Source organism: Mercenaria mercenaria, chromosome 17, assembly GCF_021730395.1.
Source record: "Mercenaria mercenaria strain notata chromosome 17, MADL_Memer_1, whole genome shotgun sequence".
NCBI lineage: Eukaryota > Metazoa > Mollusca > Bivalvia > Venerida > Veneridae > Mercenaria > Mercenaria mercenaria.
The window spans coordinates 52,726,399-52,742,381 of NC_069377.1; the positions used below are offsets into that span (position 1 = coordinate 52,726,399).

A 15,983-nucleotide genomic window follows, 5' to 3' on the forward strand; every position below is an offset into this window, starting at 1 on the left:
AACAAATATTCTGACAGGCTGATGTGAAAAGGTATGTCTGCATTTATTTGCATAAAACATTAATGTTAAATGTGTATTTCTGGATAAAATAAACAGAACAAATGTATACCTTTATACAATTTCACTTTCAGAATGAATTTCAATCTAGTTTCATTCATAATTTCAAGCTTTCTGTATAACTGCGAATACTGCAACATTTTCTCTTTCACTTCACTTAATGTACACATGGCAGATTTACAAACAAATGAAGATTAGAAGAGGTTATCAAAGATCTGCCATTTTTGCAAGCTAACATAAACTTGCTTTTTAGATTTTTAGAGTTTTGTTTGTCTGTTTTGGGTTTAACGCCGTTTTTCAACAGTATTTCAGTTATGTAACGGCGGGCAGTTAACCTAACCAGTGTTCCTGGATTCTGTACCAGTACAAACCTGTTCTCCGCAAGTAACTGCCAACTTCCCCACATGAATCAGAGGTGAAGGACGAATGATTTTAGAAACATTGTCTTTTATCAAATTGTCACGGAGAACATAACGTCTAGCCCAGGGCTCAAACTCACGATCCCGAGATCCGTAGATCTGCGCTTTCCCTATTTGCTTTTTAGATGAGAAATAGGCTAGTACTTTTTTAGTTTAAAGCCATGTCTACATCATATTTCGGGGTAGGGTGTGACATATACATTGTATCAGCATTGATTTGATTAACTATCACAACAACAGTCTTTAAATGCTGGAGGTGGCTGTAAAAATTCTCCCTATATGTGGGCTCAATGTTGTTATATTTTCTCGTCCTTGGGATCATGCAAGCAATTCAATTTTACTATAACAGAATTCTGCTTAAACTGGTGCTATACAGTGTAAGGGGAGTAACCCACTTCATTATCTCCCTTGAACAGACTCAAAAAAGAGTCTGCAATAATTTTGCTTTGTTGCATTATATGCTTCTAAAGGAACTTTTTATAGATTTTATTAATCACATTTTCTATCTGGTCGAGTGCTAGTGGACAAAACCAAGAAATTTTGTGCCCACATAAACAATTACGTTGTTTTTTTTCAAGGTTATTTTCTTTACAATACAATAAACAAATACTGCTGTGCTTACTTGCTGTCGTCAGAATCTTCCCCTTCATCTTTGTATTTCTGTGCTGGTGCGGTGTAGATCATTTCAGGTGGTATCTCCTTACCCTCTGCCAGTAACCTTGCTCGTTCCTCTCTCATAGACAGCCGCTTTGCTCTCTCTGTAAAAAATTACAAAAACTTCAAAGTCTCTACATTAACTCTTGAAATAATGAAATTAGATACTGTGAAATCATTTGATTTTGTGTGTATGAAATGTTGCTGTTTTGCCCAAAAAAAAGGCCATTTTGTTCGGGATATAAATACTACAATTTGCACTAAAGAGAAATTTCATGTTTGTTGGGATATAATTTCATGCAACCCTAAAAACTGTGGAAATTAAGTTCCCCATGAAAATTAATAATTTCACATTAATATTTGCAATGTTGTTATTTTTTGCTATTATTTTCAGACTTTTTTTTTTTAGAGAAACGTTTACATGCAAAACTTTTGTGATACAGATGCAGATGCTCACGCTGACAAAAGGCCAATTACAAAAGTTCTACTACTTGAAAAATTTCATATATTTGCTTTAATGACAAGAAAAACATCCAATTTTCTGAAAGTTTTCTGTGGTGAATTTTTTTTCAGGAATAAATTTCAGTGACAATACCTTGAATGACTCAGTCATAATACTGTTTTGCCTCAACAAAAATTAGGTTTTTTTTTTTATTTCAATTATACAAGGACAAATAAATACAGTATCAAACCATGAACTGTGGAATCATTTAATTTTGTGGTTTTGTCCCAAAAAATCATTTTGTAGGAATATGAATTCATAAATTTCAACTTCTAGAGATAGAACAAAATTTAATGGAAATTGTATGTCTTTAATGGATTTATTTTTTGGATTGATGAAACCATGAAATCCACAATCGTCCCTTCTGAATATCAACAATATATCAGTATTTCAAATATATAGAGAATATTTGTTTGTTTTAGTGTAAGATCGAAATATATTTCACCGAGTGAACACTATAATACAATTTTTTTTCACGAGTGGTGCAGCCATGAGTGAAAATGTAAATTATGGTGCTCACGAGTGAAATACATTTCGATCTTACACTGAAACAAACAAATTTTCTATTTATTTCATGTATTTAAATGGTTTTAACAAAATTATATTCAAAGTTTGAACGTGCACCGTCACGTGCATCGCATCATGACGTCATAATGTTGTGACGTCAGGATATCTCTGTAGAAAAAAACTGTAAATAGTTCTATTACCTTTTCTGATTTCTTTTACATTTTATCATGATAGAATGCATACATTCATGATCCTATTAGTATTTCTATACTTTTATATCTTTACTGAAGTATATTTTTCAAGGAATTTTCTATTATTCAGTGATTCATTTTGAAATCTGAAGATACAAGTCCATGGGACTCACATACTTTGAAACAATGAGTCCCAGCCAGTGGGTAATGAGTCAAAAAGGGACTCAATATATTATGAAACAGTAAGTCCCAAATTTGAATTGTTTGCTTTTTCACATCCTGTACTTTGTATATTGGTTGACTGATTGATTGATTTAATGGGTTTACATCCTATATATCTACACCAGTAATGAACTAAACAGGATGAGGAGAAAAAAAGATCTGTTGAAGTTGTATTTTGAAAGTTTCTGTTCTTTGCAGCTTTGTTAATTTTTATGTTGTCAGTACAGATTGTGCAGTACATATTATTTTCACTTTCGTCATAGTATAACCACGAATATAGAGTAGGCCATTTAGAAACAAATTTTCTTTTCTTTCGTATCTTGATTTTCCGACGTGCTCGCAGCGGCTGCTTCATTTTCTGTTGAAGTGCTCACTTCTTTGGTACCCTACGATTCACTCGAAGTTAGACCAAAAAAAAAACAAACAAAAAAACGGAAAGTTTTTTGCTGTTTGGGATCTAACTTCAGCTGTTTTTTCAACGGCATCGTCAAATTGTTGAAATATTTGACGCAGGACGCACGGCAAAATGAATCACTGATTATTTATAATTCATATTCTTTCACATTCAAGTGTAGTTCCATACCAGTGAAAAATAAAAATGATATTTTCACTATCTGAAACAGTGAAAATATCAATTTTATTTCACTGATAGATTTCAGTATTTCACTGAAAAGCATAAAATAAAATCTATTCCTGAAGATTCAATGGCAGAGGATTCAGTAAGCCCTCAAGACATTCGCTGATATACATCAATTCTGCCACTAGCAAGAAACCTACCTTCTCTAGCCTTTCTTCTTTCTTCCCTCTGTCTATTTTCATCTTCCAGTCTTAACTGTTCTTCCTTCAGTCTTCTTTCCTCTTCAGCTTTGATCCTTGCTTTCTCTTCCTCTGCTAGCGCCTCAGCAAGAATCTTTTCCTACAACAGAGTATCTATGGTTAAACGTTGGTGTCTATAGCTTGTTCCAAACTAAAGTTATTGTGCGGAAACCAAGTTTGACGCCTGCCCATCCAATGACATACCCCAATCTAATAACAGGTTTTCTACAAAAACCTGGTTAAAAATGTGTGTGTGTTGGTGAGGGAATATCAATGCACAAGAAACTACCAAAAGCAATAAGAGCTGTCCGTAAGACAGCGCGCTCGACTTTTCTCAGTGCCCGACTCTGAATTTGAGCTTTGCCAGTAAAAAAAAAAAAAATCCAAGTTAAAAAGGGGTATAACTCTGTTAAAAGTCAAATTATAGTTATGAGAATTGTGTCTCCTGGTGTAAAATTTGATAGTAAATAACTATTTTGAGTTTCAAGTCAAAAGCTTAATAGTAACAGAGATATTTGACTTTATCAAAAAATTTAATAAAAAAATCTAAGTTAAAAGGGGCATAATTCTGTTAAAATTCAAATCAGAGTTATGGGGATTGTTTCTCCTGGTGTAGACTTTGATGGTAAATAAGTATTTTAAGTTTCAAGTCAAAAGCTTTGATAGTAACAGAGATATTTGACTTTATCAAAAACTTTAACTAAAAATTCTAAGTTAAAAAGGGGCATAATTCTGTCAAAATTCAAACCAAAGTTAAGGGAATTGTGTCTCCTGGTGTAGATTTTGATAGTAAATAAATATTTTGAGTTTCAAGTCAAAAGCTTGAATAGTAACAGAGATATTTGACTTTATCAAAAATTCTAACAAAATTTCTAAGTTAAAAAGGGGCATAATTCTATCAAAATTCAAACCAGAGTTATGGGGATTGTTTCTCCTGGTGTAGACTTTGATAGTAAATAGGTGTTTTAAGTTTCAAGTCAATAGCTTTGATAGTACCAGAGATATTTGACTTTATAAAAAACTCAAACCAAAAATTCTAAGTTAAAAAGGGGCATAATTCTGTCAAAATTCAAATCAGACTTATGGGGATTGTTTCTCCTGGTGTAGACTTTGATAGTTAATAACTATTTTAAGTTTCAAGTCAATAGCTTTGATAGTAACAGAGATATTTGACTTGATCAAAAACTTTAACCAACGGCGACGGCAACACCAATGTCGACGCCGGGGCGAGTGCAATAGCTCTACATTTTCTTCGAAAAGTTGAGCTAAAAATGAAAACAAGACAGCCATGATGGCCCTATACCGCTCACCCGAATTGATCTGGCCTACTGACCTGGTTTTTGACCCCACATGACCCAGTTTCAAACTTGGCCAAGAGATCATCAAGACAATTATTCTAACCAAGTTTCATAATGATTGGGTCACAACTGTGGCTTCTAGAGTGTTAAAAAGTTTTTCATTTGATTTGACCGGGTGACCTAGTTTTTGACCCCACATAACCCAGATTTGAACTTGATCTAGAGATCATTAAAACAAACATTCTGACAAATTCTCATGAGTTTCAAACTTAAACCATGAACGCTAAGAGTGATAACAAGATTTTTCCTTGATCTGGCCTCCTGACCTAGTTTTTGATCCCATATCACCCAGTTTCAAAACTGACCTATAGATCATCTATACAAACATTCTGACCAAGTAACATAAAGATTGGGTTACAAATGAGGCATCTAAAGAGTGTTAACAAGCTTTCCATTTGATTTGACTGGGTAACCTAGTTTTTGACCCCACATGACCCAGATTCAACCTTGATCTAGAGGTCATCAAGACAAACATTCTGACCAGTTCTCATAAGTTTCAAAATTAACTGTGGACTCTAGAGTGTTAACAAGATTTTCCTTTGATCTGGCCTACTGACCTAGTTTTTGACCCCACATGACCCAGTTTCGAACTTGACCTAGAGATCATCTATACAGACATTCTGACCAAGTTTCATAAAGACTGGGTCACAAATGTGGCATATCGAGTGTTAACAAGGCAAATGTTGACAGACAACACACGACACAAGACAATGACTGGTCACAATAGCTCACCTTGAGCACTTCCGTGCTCTGGTGAGCTAAAAATGCAAGGGTGGATTGTTGCACTCTTCACATCATCTCATCACCCTCTACCAATATTCCAACCCTTGAATTTTTTTTCAGTTGTTCCCCAGACACTAAACCTGAGAAACAGATATGACCAAGGAGATTTAACATACCAACCCAGTTCATACGCTCTGCACACTGTTCTATTACCACCTACACATATGCCAGGTCTAAAGTCAATACTTTCAGTAGCTTTTACATTATGCTCCTGACATGAAATATGGAGGACAACTTTGAAATTTGAGCTCAATTTGTAAATTTGACTTTTTGCCAAATGACTTGGTTCATGTGCACTGCACATCATTTCTTGCTAACTACCTATATGCCAAGCCTGAAGTCACCACTTTAGAAAGGTTATTAAGTTATGTTTCAGACAAGAAATATGACAGACACATTTGCCCTTGCTGTGACTTTGACCTTTGATGTACAGCCACAAGTTCATGCATCTCATTGCATTCTACCTATATTCCATTTAGTTTATAGGAAATACCTTGAATGGTAATTAACAATAACATGAAATATTATGGACACATTTGCCCTTTGGGCTCAATATGTGACCATGCCTTTTGAGCTACCATCTCATTGCCATTTACCTATATGCCAAGTCTGAAGTCAATACTTACTATTCCACATAATAAATCTGATGTTTTTCTATAACAGGCATATAAAGATGATACAAGAGGGTCATGATGATCCTATATCACTCACCTGTTAAACTTAGCCTTGGAATCATCAAGATAAACATTCTGACAAAGTTTCATGAAGATAGGGTTTTTGACCCCACACAACTCAGTTTCGAACTTGGCCTAGGAATCATCAAGATAAACATTCTGACAAAGTTTCATGAAGATAGGGTCATAAATGTGGCCTCAAGAGCATTAACAAGCTTTTCCTTTTATTTGACCAGGTGACCTAGTTCTTGACCCCATATATTCCAGTTTCGAACTTGGCCTAAGAATCATCAAGATAAACATTCTGACAAAGTTTCATGAAGATAGGGTCCTAAATGTGGCATTTAGGGTGTTAACAAGCTTTTCCTTTGATTTGACCTGGTGACCTAGTTTTTTACCTGACATGGCCCAGTTTCAAACCTGGTCTAGAGATCATCAAGATAAACATTCTGAGCAAGTTTGTATCAAATCGAAGCATAAATGAAACCTCTATATGGCTGAAAGGGCCAAAATAGAAAATTTTGCCACGTTCAGGGGCAGTAACTCTAGAAGCATGAAGGAATCTAGCCGGTTTTCGAAAGAAACTGAGATCTTATTGAGACTTAAGTTGTGTGTAAGTGTGGTTAAAATTGAATGTAAAATGTCACTTCTATCGTGTTTACAAGGTAAAAGTTAACAAATTTTGGCTCTTTCAGGGACCGAAACTCTGGAACCTATTATTGGATCTGACGGATTCATCATGGAATTCAAGAAATATTGTTGCTAAAATTTTTTTTGCAAGTTTGTATCAAACCAAACCATAAATGAAGTCTCTATATTGCTGCAAAAGCCAAAATAGCAAATTTTGGCACTTTAACCCTTTCCCACATCGATACGTTTATCACCGTATCTATCGATTACCAAACAGAAACGTATTGACCCGTGTCTATCGGTTCCCCGATAGAAACATATTATACCGATTAACGGCCATTTGAACAGAATCGTTTTATCCCGTGTCTCATAATCAATCGCTTTATTTTCGTTCTTTTCCTAAAGAAACAAATTCCGGATGTTTACTAACTCAAAATATGGGATTTCGTCATCATTATTTACGTACAAGATCATGTGGTTACTATTTAAATTTATCAAGTACTTTGCAAAGAAAGACACCGTGGTTTTTTCCTACATGTGCACGACGCTATGTCATGGAAAATTACTGAGAAAACTGCTTGCAACTGGCCGGTTCGTGGGCTTTCCTCGTTCTAAAAATAACAACCATTTAACATCAAAGTATTTTTAAATGTGTTTGGTCATGAAGGTCACGCGTGATACATGCAGATTTCCCCTAAACAACAATTTGTGTATACGATAGCTTGGAATTTATGGCCTTACATAACGGGAAGTGTTAATCAAAACAGAAGGACCGCGGCTTTCAAATATTTTATGACACCCCAAGAGTTAATTGCGGTGGAAGTCACCCATGATGTACCGACGTTTGATCATCAAAATATTTCGTAATAGATCTATTATCCTAAAAATATTTTAATTTTTAGCACAAGAATAGTGTAGTCGGTTACGAGTCGCGATCTCAGTGATCTTTTTGCACTTTCAGAAATTTTACGATCCGTTATTTTTGTAGTGTTATTCAGTTTGATGGTTGTTTTTTTATATAAAAACTTACTGATTCCGATTCGGAAGATATGTCTATTAACTATAAATCAAACTTTCAAACTTTAAAATGAAATTGTATATGAATTTCAATGTGAAAGTAATTCAAAACAGAATTTTATGCCTAAAAATATATATTCCTGCACTTTAACACTTTATATCTTCGAAACTCAAAGAGAAACTACAATAAATTTTGTATCATCGGAAAGAGAATTTAAATTGCTATAAACTTTATATAGACAAAAATAATGTCAAACTTACAGAAAATATTAAAATAATGACATTTTTAACATAAGTGTGTGTAATCACAAAATAATGCCAACACCTCTGTTCAGATAAGACAGTCACCTTTATCAGCCATATACCGATTATTGATTATTGATTATCACTTATCAGTGTTATGTAAAAGAGGTTACTTTGGCTTCTGTTCTGTGTGGTAAAGGGTTAAGGGGCCATAACTCTAGAACCTATGATTGGATCTGTCCAGTTTTCGAAAAAAAAAAACCCCGAGATATTAAACAAATACAAGTTGTGTGCAAGTTTGATAAAAATTGATAGCAAAATGTGGTCTCTATCATGTTCACAAGAAATTGTGAATGGACAGATGACGGACGACAGACAAAACCTACATATCTTCAAAACAATACCCAGTTTCTAAGTTATGTTCGGAGCACAAAATATGACATAAGATCTGATCTCTGAAATCAATCTATGATCTTTACTTCTGACCTATCTGTCCAGTTTTTGTGCTCTGTATATCCTTTCATCACATTTACTTAAATTTGAAGGTCAATATCTTCAACAGCTTTTTAAGTTATGCTGCATACATAAGTATCATGGACAGATTTGACCTTTTGAGTTCAACTTGTGACCTTAACCCTTGACCTTCTGTTCTTATTTGTGCAATCTGCACAATATCTCTTTGACATCTACTTAAATGCAATGTTTGAAGCCAAAATTCTAGACGGGAAATAGTCAAATTTGAATTTTCTGCTCAGTTTGTGACCTTAACATTGGACCTATCTGTGCTGCTTTTCTGCTTTGCACATTGTCCTATTGCCATCTACTTAATATATGTCAAGTTTAAAGTCAACATCTTGAATGGTTTTCAAGTTATGTGCTGGACACTTACGACAGACAAACAGACAGACGGATATCACATAATAAGTCTGTTTTTCCAAAACAAGCATATAAAATAGATTCTGCATTACTTGTTCTAATTTCTCCACACAATATCAGCATTCTAGAAAACCTGTTCTACCCTCAGCCTCACTGTAATATCATTCTATATTACCTGTTCCATTTTCTCCCGCATCTTCATAGTTATTCTATTAGATCTTCGAAGATCCTGCTCTTGCAAGTAGCGTCTCTGTTTCTCTTTCTCCTGAAGTAGACAATGTAATGTGTTTTTTTTAAAGAAAAATTATGCAACAAAAAATTGTATGTTTCCTATCCTTAATGGGTTGTTTGTGATAGGCCAAAATTATCCTTTCAGACTGTAATGTAAGGTATCTAACAGTGAGTGACGAGCATCAAAGTTGTTTGAATAAAATGTTTATTGACCCAAGAGGTTTTATAGAATTTCCTGAACTGCATCAAATGTTATCATTGGTCTACAAATATTCAAATTACTATAAAACTAGAGCTGCTTTTGAGAAAAGTGCATGTCTCCCACAACTACCTAATCATCTGAATAGTAGTATATGAGTCAACCATGCACCAAGATGTCAACTGCCTAATCATCTAAATAGTAGTATATGAGTCAACCATGCACCAAGATGTCAACTGCCTAATCATCTAAATAGTAGTATATGAGTCAACCATGCACCAAGATGTCAACTGCCTAATCATCTGAATAGTAGTATATGAGTCAACCATGCACCAAGATGTCAACTGCCTAATCATTTGAATAGTAGTATATAAGTCAATCATGCACCAAGACCTCAACTGCCTAATCATCTGACATGATTAGGTCTTGGGGCATAAATGATTTATATACTATTATTCACATGATTAGAAGTATACGAGTCATTTATGCCCCCAAGACCTGAGCGATTTTCGGTAATTTAAGGGCCATAATTCTGAAGTGCCTGGGCCAATTTGGCTAGTTATCAAACTTGGCCAAGGACTTATTAGCAAACACATTTTGTTCAAGTTTGGTGAAGATCTGATGAGAAATGTTCGACTTAGAGCGCGAACAAGATTTGTGATAGACGGACACACACACACAGACAGGAGTAAATCTATATGTCTCTCACCACAGTGATGTGGGAGACATAATCATTAACCCTTATCATGCTGGACACGACTGTTCTGCCTTCATGACCAGTGTAGATCATGATCAGCCTGCACATCTGTTTGCCATTCAGTCAGGATCTTTTTGGTAAACACCCCTTTTAACAGTTATTAGTACTCCAAATTGAAAGATGGACAAGTTCAATATAGAAATTTAGCAGGGTAAGAGTTAGTACTCGTTGGGGACTATTTTGAGCGGATTTTGTGGTTTAGTCAATCCACCAAATCTAGTAGAATTCCTACTCATTTTAAGTTCAGTAGCTGACATCCACAAATTCACACTCCAACAAAAAAGATCTTTTCATAAAAATCCCCCGTAATTTCAGATGAAATTACGATTTCACAGTAGCCATCCTGCATATCAATATGTTTGATGAGGGCAATAATTAACAAAGTCACAAAGACCACACATCATTATCCTAACAGTCTAGTATATGAATGTATATCATCAAAATACATCGGCAGGGCTATTACCAATATGTAAATGAGCCGTGCCACGAGAAAACCAACATAGTGGCTTTGCGACCAGCATGGATCCAGACCAGCCTGCGCATCCGCGCAGTCTGGTCAGGATCCATGCTGTTCGCTAACAGTTTCTCCAATTCCAATAAGCTTTAAAAGCGAACAGCATGGAGCCTGACCAGACTGCGCGGATGCCCAGGCTGGTCTGGATCCATGCTGGTCGCAAAGCCACTATGTTGGTTTTCTCATGGCACGGCTCAAATGTTCATATTCATGATCAATGTAAGTTCACAAATCTACAATGCAAATACTATTTGATACAATACTATTACTCTCTCATTATAATAAACATGCAAAGGTTCCATTAAAGACCTCACAGTACCTAGGAATCATTAGTGATCTTTTTTCTATACATTATAAATATTGTGTGACTTCCAATCACCTTGGGTGGCTAACTTTAATTACCTTTCTTGGTTACTCTCCAATCAGTATATAAAAGGGACTGTTATATATTTCAATTAGTAACTTTTAATACAAAGTCTTTGACACAAATAAATAAATGAGGTCCCTTGTGATCTGCCAACCAAGTCACAGGTGTACTTGATCAAACACATTTAAGTACAAAAGGGTCCTGTTAAATACTGGGGTCTGAATATGTTACCAAAACTGAAGAAAAGACTTTGCTACAATACATCTTTAAATGGTCACTTAACTGTTCAAAGGTTTAAATTACAGCTTTGATTAAAGACCTTGTTCAAGATTTAGAAGATAGCCTACATTTCTTCAAAATAAGGAAATGTATAAAGTTATAGTGTAAAATAGCTTAAAACAGTAACAGGTGTATTTCATTTTTAGGAAAATTCTTGTAGTCTTGAAATTACCTAAAGTACACCAAAACAAAAACGACAACAAAAATTCTTTCCCTCAATTATCAATGGCAGACCCCATCTGTAAGAAAGTTTTTAACTTCTAGTCTGTAATTTACTAATCAACTGTTTGAAACCCCTGTAATTTATCATTCTTTGTACCTACCCGGAGTATCACAAAATGATTTGAACTTTTACGAATAAGTCTATCATCAACATGATTAAGAGATTTTAAAACCTTTTATTGCAAATTTTGAGAATTTCCCAAACTACTATTTTTTTCGAAACATCTTTTTTAACAAAGTGGTATTTAAGAGACAATGAAATGAATGTTCTGTCGTCATTAATAATGAGTTAAGAGTTTTCAAAGTTCCACGAGAAAACAGCAGATTTTATACCGATGAAGACACAATGTGAGTGGATTGAATTTTATGGTCTGATAATAATTATTTAGGTAAATTCAGATATCAAAATCGCAATTTTTTCATGACCTGTTTAATGACCTTGAGGCAGGTGCTTTACAGGGAAACATAGTATACCCCTTGTTCATATACAAAAGAGGACACCAACTTCATACAGATGTACTACATGACACATTAGCATCATCTTATAGGACAGATGTCGCAACAACACTTATAATTACATAAGCATTGAAAATAGTATACAATAAAGCCAATATTTTTAGAAACATTGAAAAAGCCGTAATTATCCGACCACCTGTTAGCAGCTAGGTAAACAACCATAAAACTATTGATAGTTTATGGATTATTGCTCATTCTTCTGCATGCTGAGACTGTCTGCATTCTTGTGGAATACCAGAGTGCATTCTCAGACATTGCTGTTTTCTCTTGTATAACCGCATGCTGTAATACCAGGCAAACTCTGAAAAACCTACAACTTGTAAATGAGAGCAGTCTATCTGCTATCGCTTTCTTATTGGTACATATAAATACAATAATTTGTAATTGCATTAAAATCAGCAAGAGAATGCCATAATATAAAATTATTCTAAAATTATGAACACGTGCAGGTGGTTTGAGATAAGTAGAGAAAAATACTCCTACAGGCAGAACCAAAATTGCATCACAATTTTTCCTTTCTATAAATACTAAAGAAGTACTTTCCAAGATCGAAACAATGACATAACGAAAAGAGAATCTATTCTTAGAATGGAAAATACCTATTACAGCATTCTGTGAAATCATTATTCACTGGGGACCCCATTTTCTGAACAATCAAAAACAATATTATTTTACAACAGAAAGCTGTTCTGATCAAAACAAATTTTATGCTAAGATAATTATACCATTTTACAATATATAACGTGTTACTACACACTTCTAAAGTTCTCTAACAACTATGTCTGTTTTGCTGGAACTTGTCAAGGGCAGTATTCTTTTTCTTGGCAAACCATATATAACATAAAATGTTGCATTCCTGTGATTTTAGTGTCTGGTATCACACAATGCAAAAATCTGTGGCATTCATATCTAATGTTAACTAATTGATGCTTTAGAGATATATCAAGGTTAAAGTAAGATCTTTACTGGATAACTACTTGTCTGAAAGACAACATAATTAAAATGGTGAAGATAGGAGATTCTAGCTACAATAAGATACACTGGAGCACCACAATGTGAAGCAATATATGCCCAAGGTATGACCTTTGACCCCTAAGTGTGACCCTGACCTTGAAACGAGCCATCCGAAACATGCGCTCTGCACGTTGTCTCAATGTGGGGGACATTTGTGCCAAGTTTCTTTAAAATCCTTCAAGCAGTTCATGAGTTATAGAGCAGTCACGAAACAAAGTCATATGACCTTTGACCCCAAAGTGTGACCTTGATGCCATCCATCCAATACATGTGCTCTGCATGTCCTTCCGATGTGGTGAACATATGTGTCAAGTTTCTTCGAAATCCTTCAAGGGGTTCAAGAGTTACAGAGCGGACAAGAAATTGCTAACGGACGGATGGATGAACATCGTCGTCATAACACAATACGTCCCTTCGAGCATATAAAAATATTCCTGAATAATAGGAATTGTGTACACAGTCTATCCTTTCCTTTACTAGCAAACATATTAAGTTTTGTCTCTAGATAAGTTAGTACTTGATCTTTGAACTACTGGTCCAAGATTAACCCACAATCTCCTGGTAAAAAATCATCTGAAGCAAATGAGTGCGCTTTCTTAATACCTTTTCCATGTCTTGCACACTAAATTAGTACTTGAAATTTTATATTTTGCCCTAGACCTACTGACCCCAACATTATCAGGGATCATTGAATTTTGGTAATTGCTGAACTGATGTCTCTTGAAAATGGTGACTGCTATCCCAAAATGTTATGGGAAGATCTATTGTTTGTGTGGAACTGGTGTCCCTAGCAAAATGGTCATTGTGACCTTGACCTAATAATCCCAAAATTACAAGGAATCATCTACTGTTCTTATAGCAATGATGTCAACAGACAAATGGTCACTGTGACCTTGACATAATGACTATGAAATTTCAAGGAATCACCTACTGTCTATATAGCAATAATATCCCCAGACAAATGGCACTGTGACCTTGAACTAATGAACTCAAATTTCAAGAAATTATCTGATGTCTTGATTGCATCAATGCCCCAAGAAAAATAGTCATGGGGACCTTGTCCTAATGACCTAAAAATGTCAAGGAATCATCTATTGTCTTTATGGAATTGATGTCCCCAGAAAAAAGGTCACTGTGACCTTGAACTAGTGACCCCAAATTTGAAGGGATCTTTATGGCATTGATGCCCTTAGAAAAATATTCACAGTGTCTTTGACCAAATGACCGCAAAATTTCAGGGCATCTACTATTTTTATGGCACTTATGTCTCTAGAAAAATGGTCAATGTGATCTTGATCTAATGATCCCTAAGGCAAGGTCACTCAAGGACCACAGATAGTCAACATAAATAAAACATATGAAATCCTCTATAAAAACTGCCTCTAAAACTCCTAACAATTCTACAAATAATGAACACTTGGCATTTAGATTTTCTCTTCAATCATTTTGCAATGTCTCGTCAGGCAAATACAGGTATGCCAAGAATGCCAGGAATTTTGATGATATTCTAATTTGTACAAAAATCAATCCTCAATACTGGAAGAACCAACTATTCTGTCAGATCACTTGCTATTTCTGCAGCAATCAGCCAATAAAAGAGATTACATTTGGAGGTATTATGGACCTTTGTCATGCATTCCAGACCAAAAACTCCTACTAACTTTTTCTTTCATCACGTAATAAAATCAGAGGTAGCATAAATACCTCAATTAGCCACTCACCTGCATCTCTAAGTTTAAGCAATAAAGAGCTATGAAGAATTGGAAAAACTTTCAAATTTAACCACTTTCTTTCTCTTTACAATTCATTTTAACTAAAAAAACAAATGTCAATTTCTGCATTATTTCTGCTCTTTTTATATTTCCTTTATCACTGTAATCAAACAAATGACCAATGAAATGTAAACAGTGCTCATGATGGTAAGGTCGTTAATCGACTCAATAAGTAGCACAATGGCAAGGACACAAGTTTATTCCTCACTGAGTGTAACATTTTCTGCATGACCACTTGACAGAAGACCTTGTGCCTGATGTCATTTGTCCTTAAAGATCTGCTCCAGTCCTACCTTTTAACCTTAAATTGTCACTAAAAAAAGCATGAAAATCCTGACTATGAACAGTGACGCCTAAAATAGAGTCTATTTTATATAAAATTCTATATAAAATACCTGTGCTTTTGCGTGCTAAAGTGTGGCGCGTGGCCGTTAACTGTTACCTATTGTAATCATGGATTGCATACACATAATAGAATTTGAATAGACACACGGAACAGGGCCTTAAAACTTTTAATTCATGTGAAGAAGTTGTTAGTTTACTAGCAGACGATATGTCATCCTGGAACACTGGATGCCATCAGAATATAAATACTTTTTAAAAGTAAGGATAAATCATAAATCAATCAAACCAATAAAATGATTTCTAATGTTCCTTATAACTGTATAGATCAATCGAACCAATCAACTGATTTCTAATGTTCCTATAAGTATAACTCTCTACATCAATTAAACCAATCAACTGATTTCTAATGTTCCTTATAACTCTCTAGGTCAATCGAACCAATCAACTGATTTCTAATAATTCTCTAAATCAATGGAACCAATCAACTGATTTCTAATGTTCCTTATAACTCTCTACGTCAATCGAACCAATCAACTGATTTCTAATTTTCCTGTTTTTGAACAATATCAAAAGATTAACTCATGGATAAATTTATTTCAGCTCATTTCTTAGATAGTGTTTTCTCTGAAGTTGTATTTATCACATTCACTAGTAGTATAAATGTACTTTTTTTTCTTGTTTCAGAGGCCACTGTCTTGGCATAAGCTAACAGATAACAAATGGCTACTTCATAGGTTGTTAGGCCATGAAAGCTTACAGCAATATCCAAAATAATTTTAAGTGACTGTTTCATCTCATGTAGAATTTGTTCCAAATAA

The 15,983-nt window shown here is 34.7% G+C and overlaps 1 protein-coding gene across 6 annotated transcripts in view; it reads right to left on the reverse strand.

The window, feature by feature from the left end:
- The window catches only part of LOC123536403 (uncharacterized), a 90,948-nt gene that overhangs the window by 33,720 nt on the left and 41,245 nt on the right, over positions 1 to 15,983 (reverse strand). For all 6 annotated transcript variants that reach the window (XM_045319571.2, XM_053528176.1, XM_045319572.2 and 3 more), the window contains exons 11-13: positions 9,125 to 9,214; positions 3,330 to 3,468; positions 1,099 to 1,234 (exon numbers count right to left, since the gene is read on the reverse strand). In XM_045319571.2, the coding sequence (XP_045175506.2) occupies positions 1,099 to 1,234; positions 3,330 to 3,468; positions 9,125 to 9,214 (365 nt within the window). The remainder of the gene's footprint in view (positions 1 to 1,098; positions 1,235 to 3,329; positions 3,469 to 9,124; positions 9,215 to 15,983) is intronic.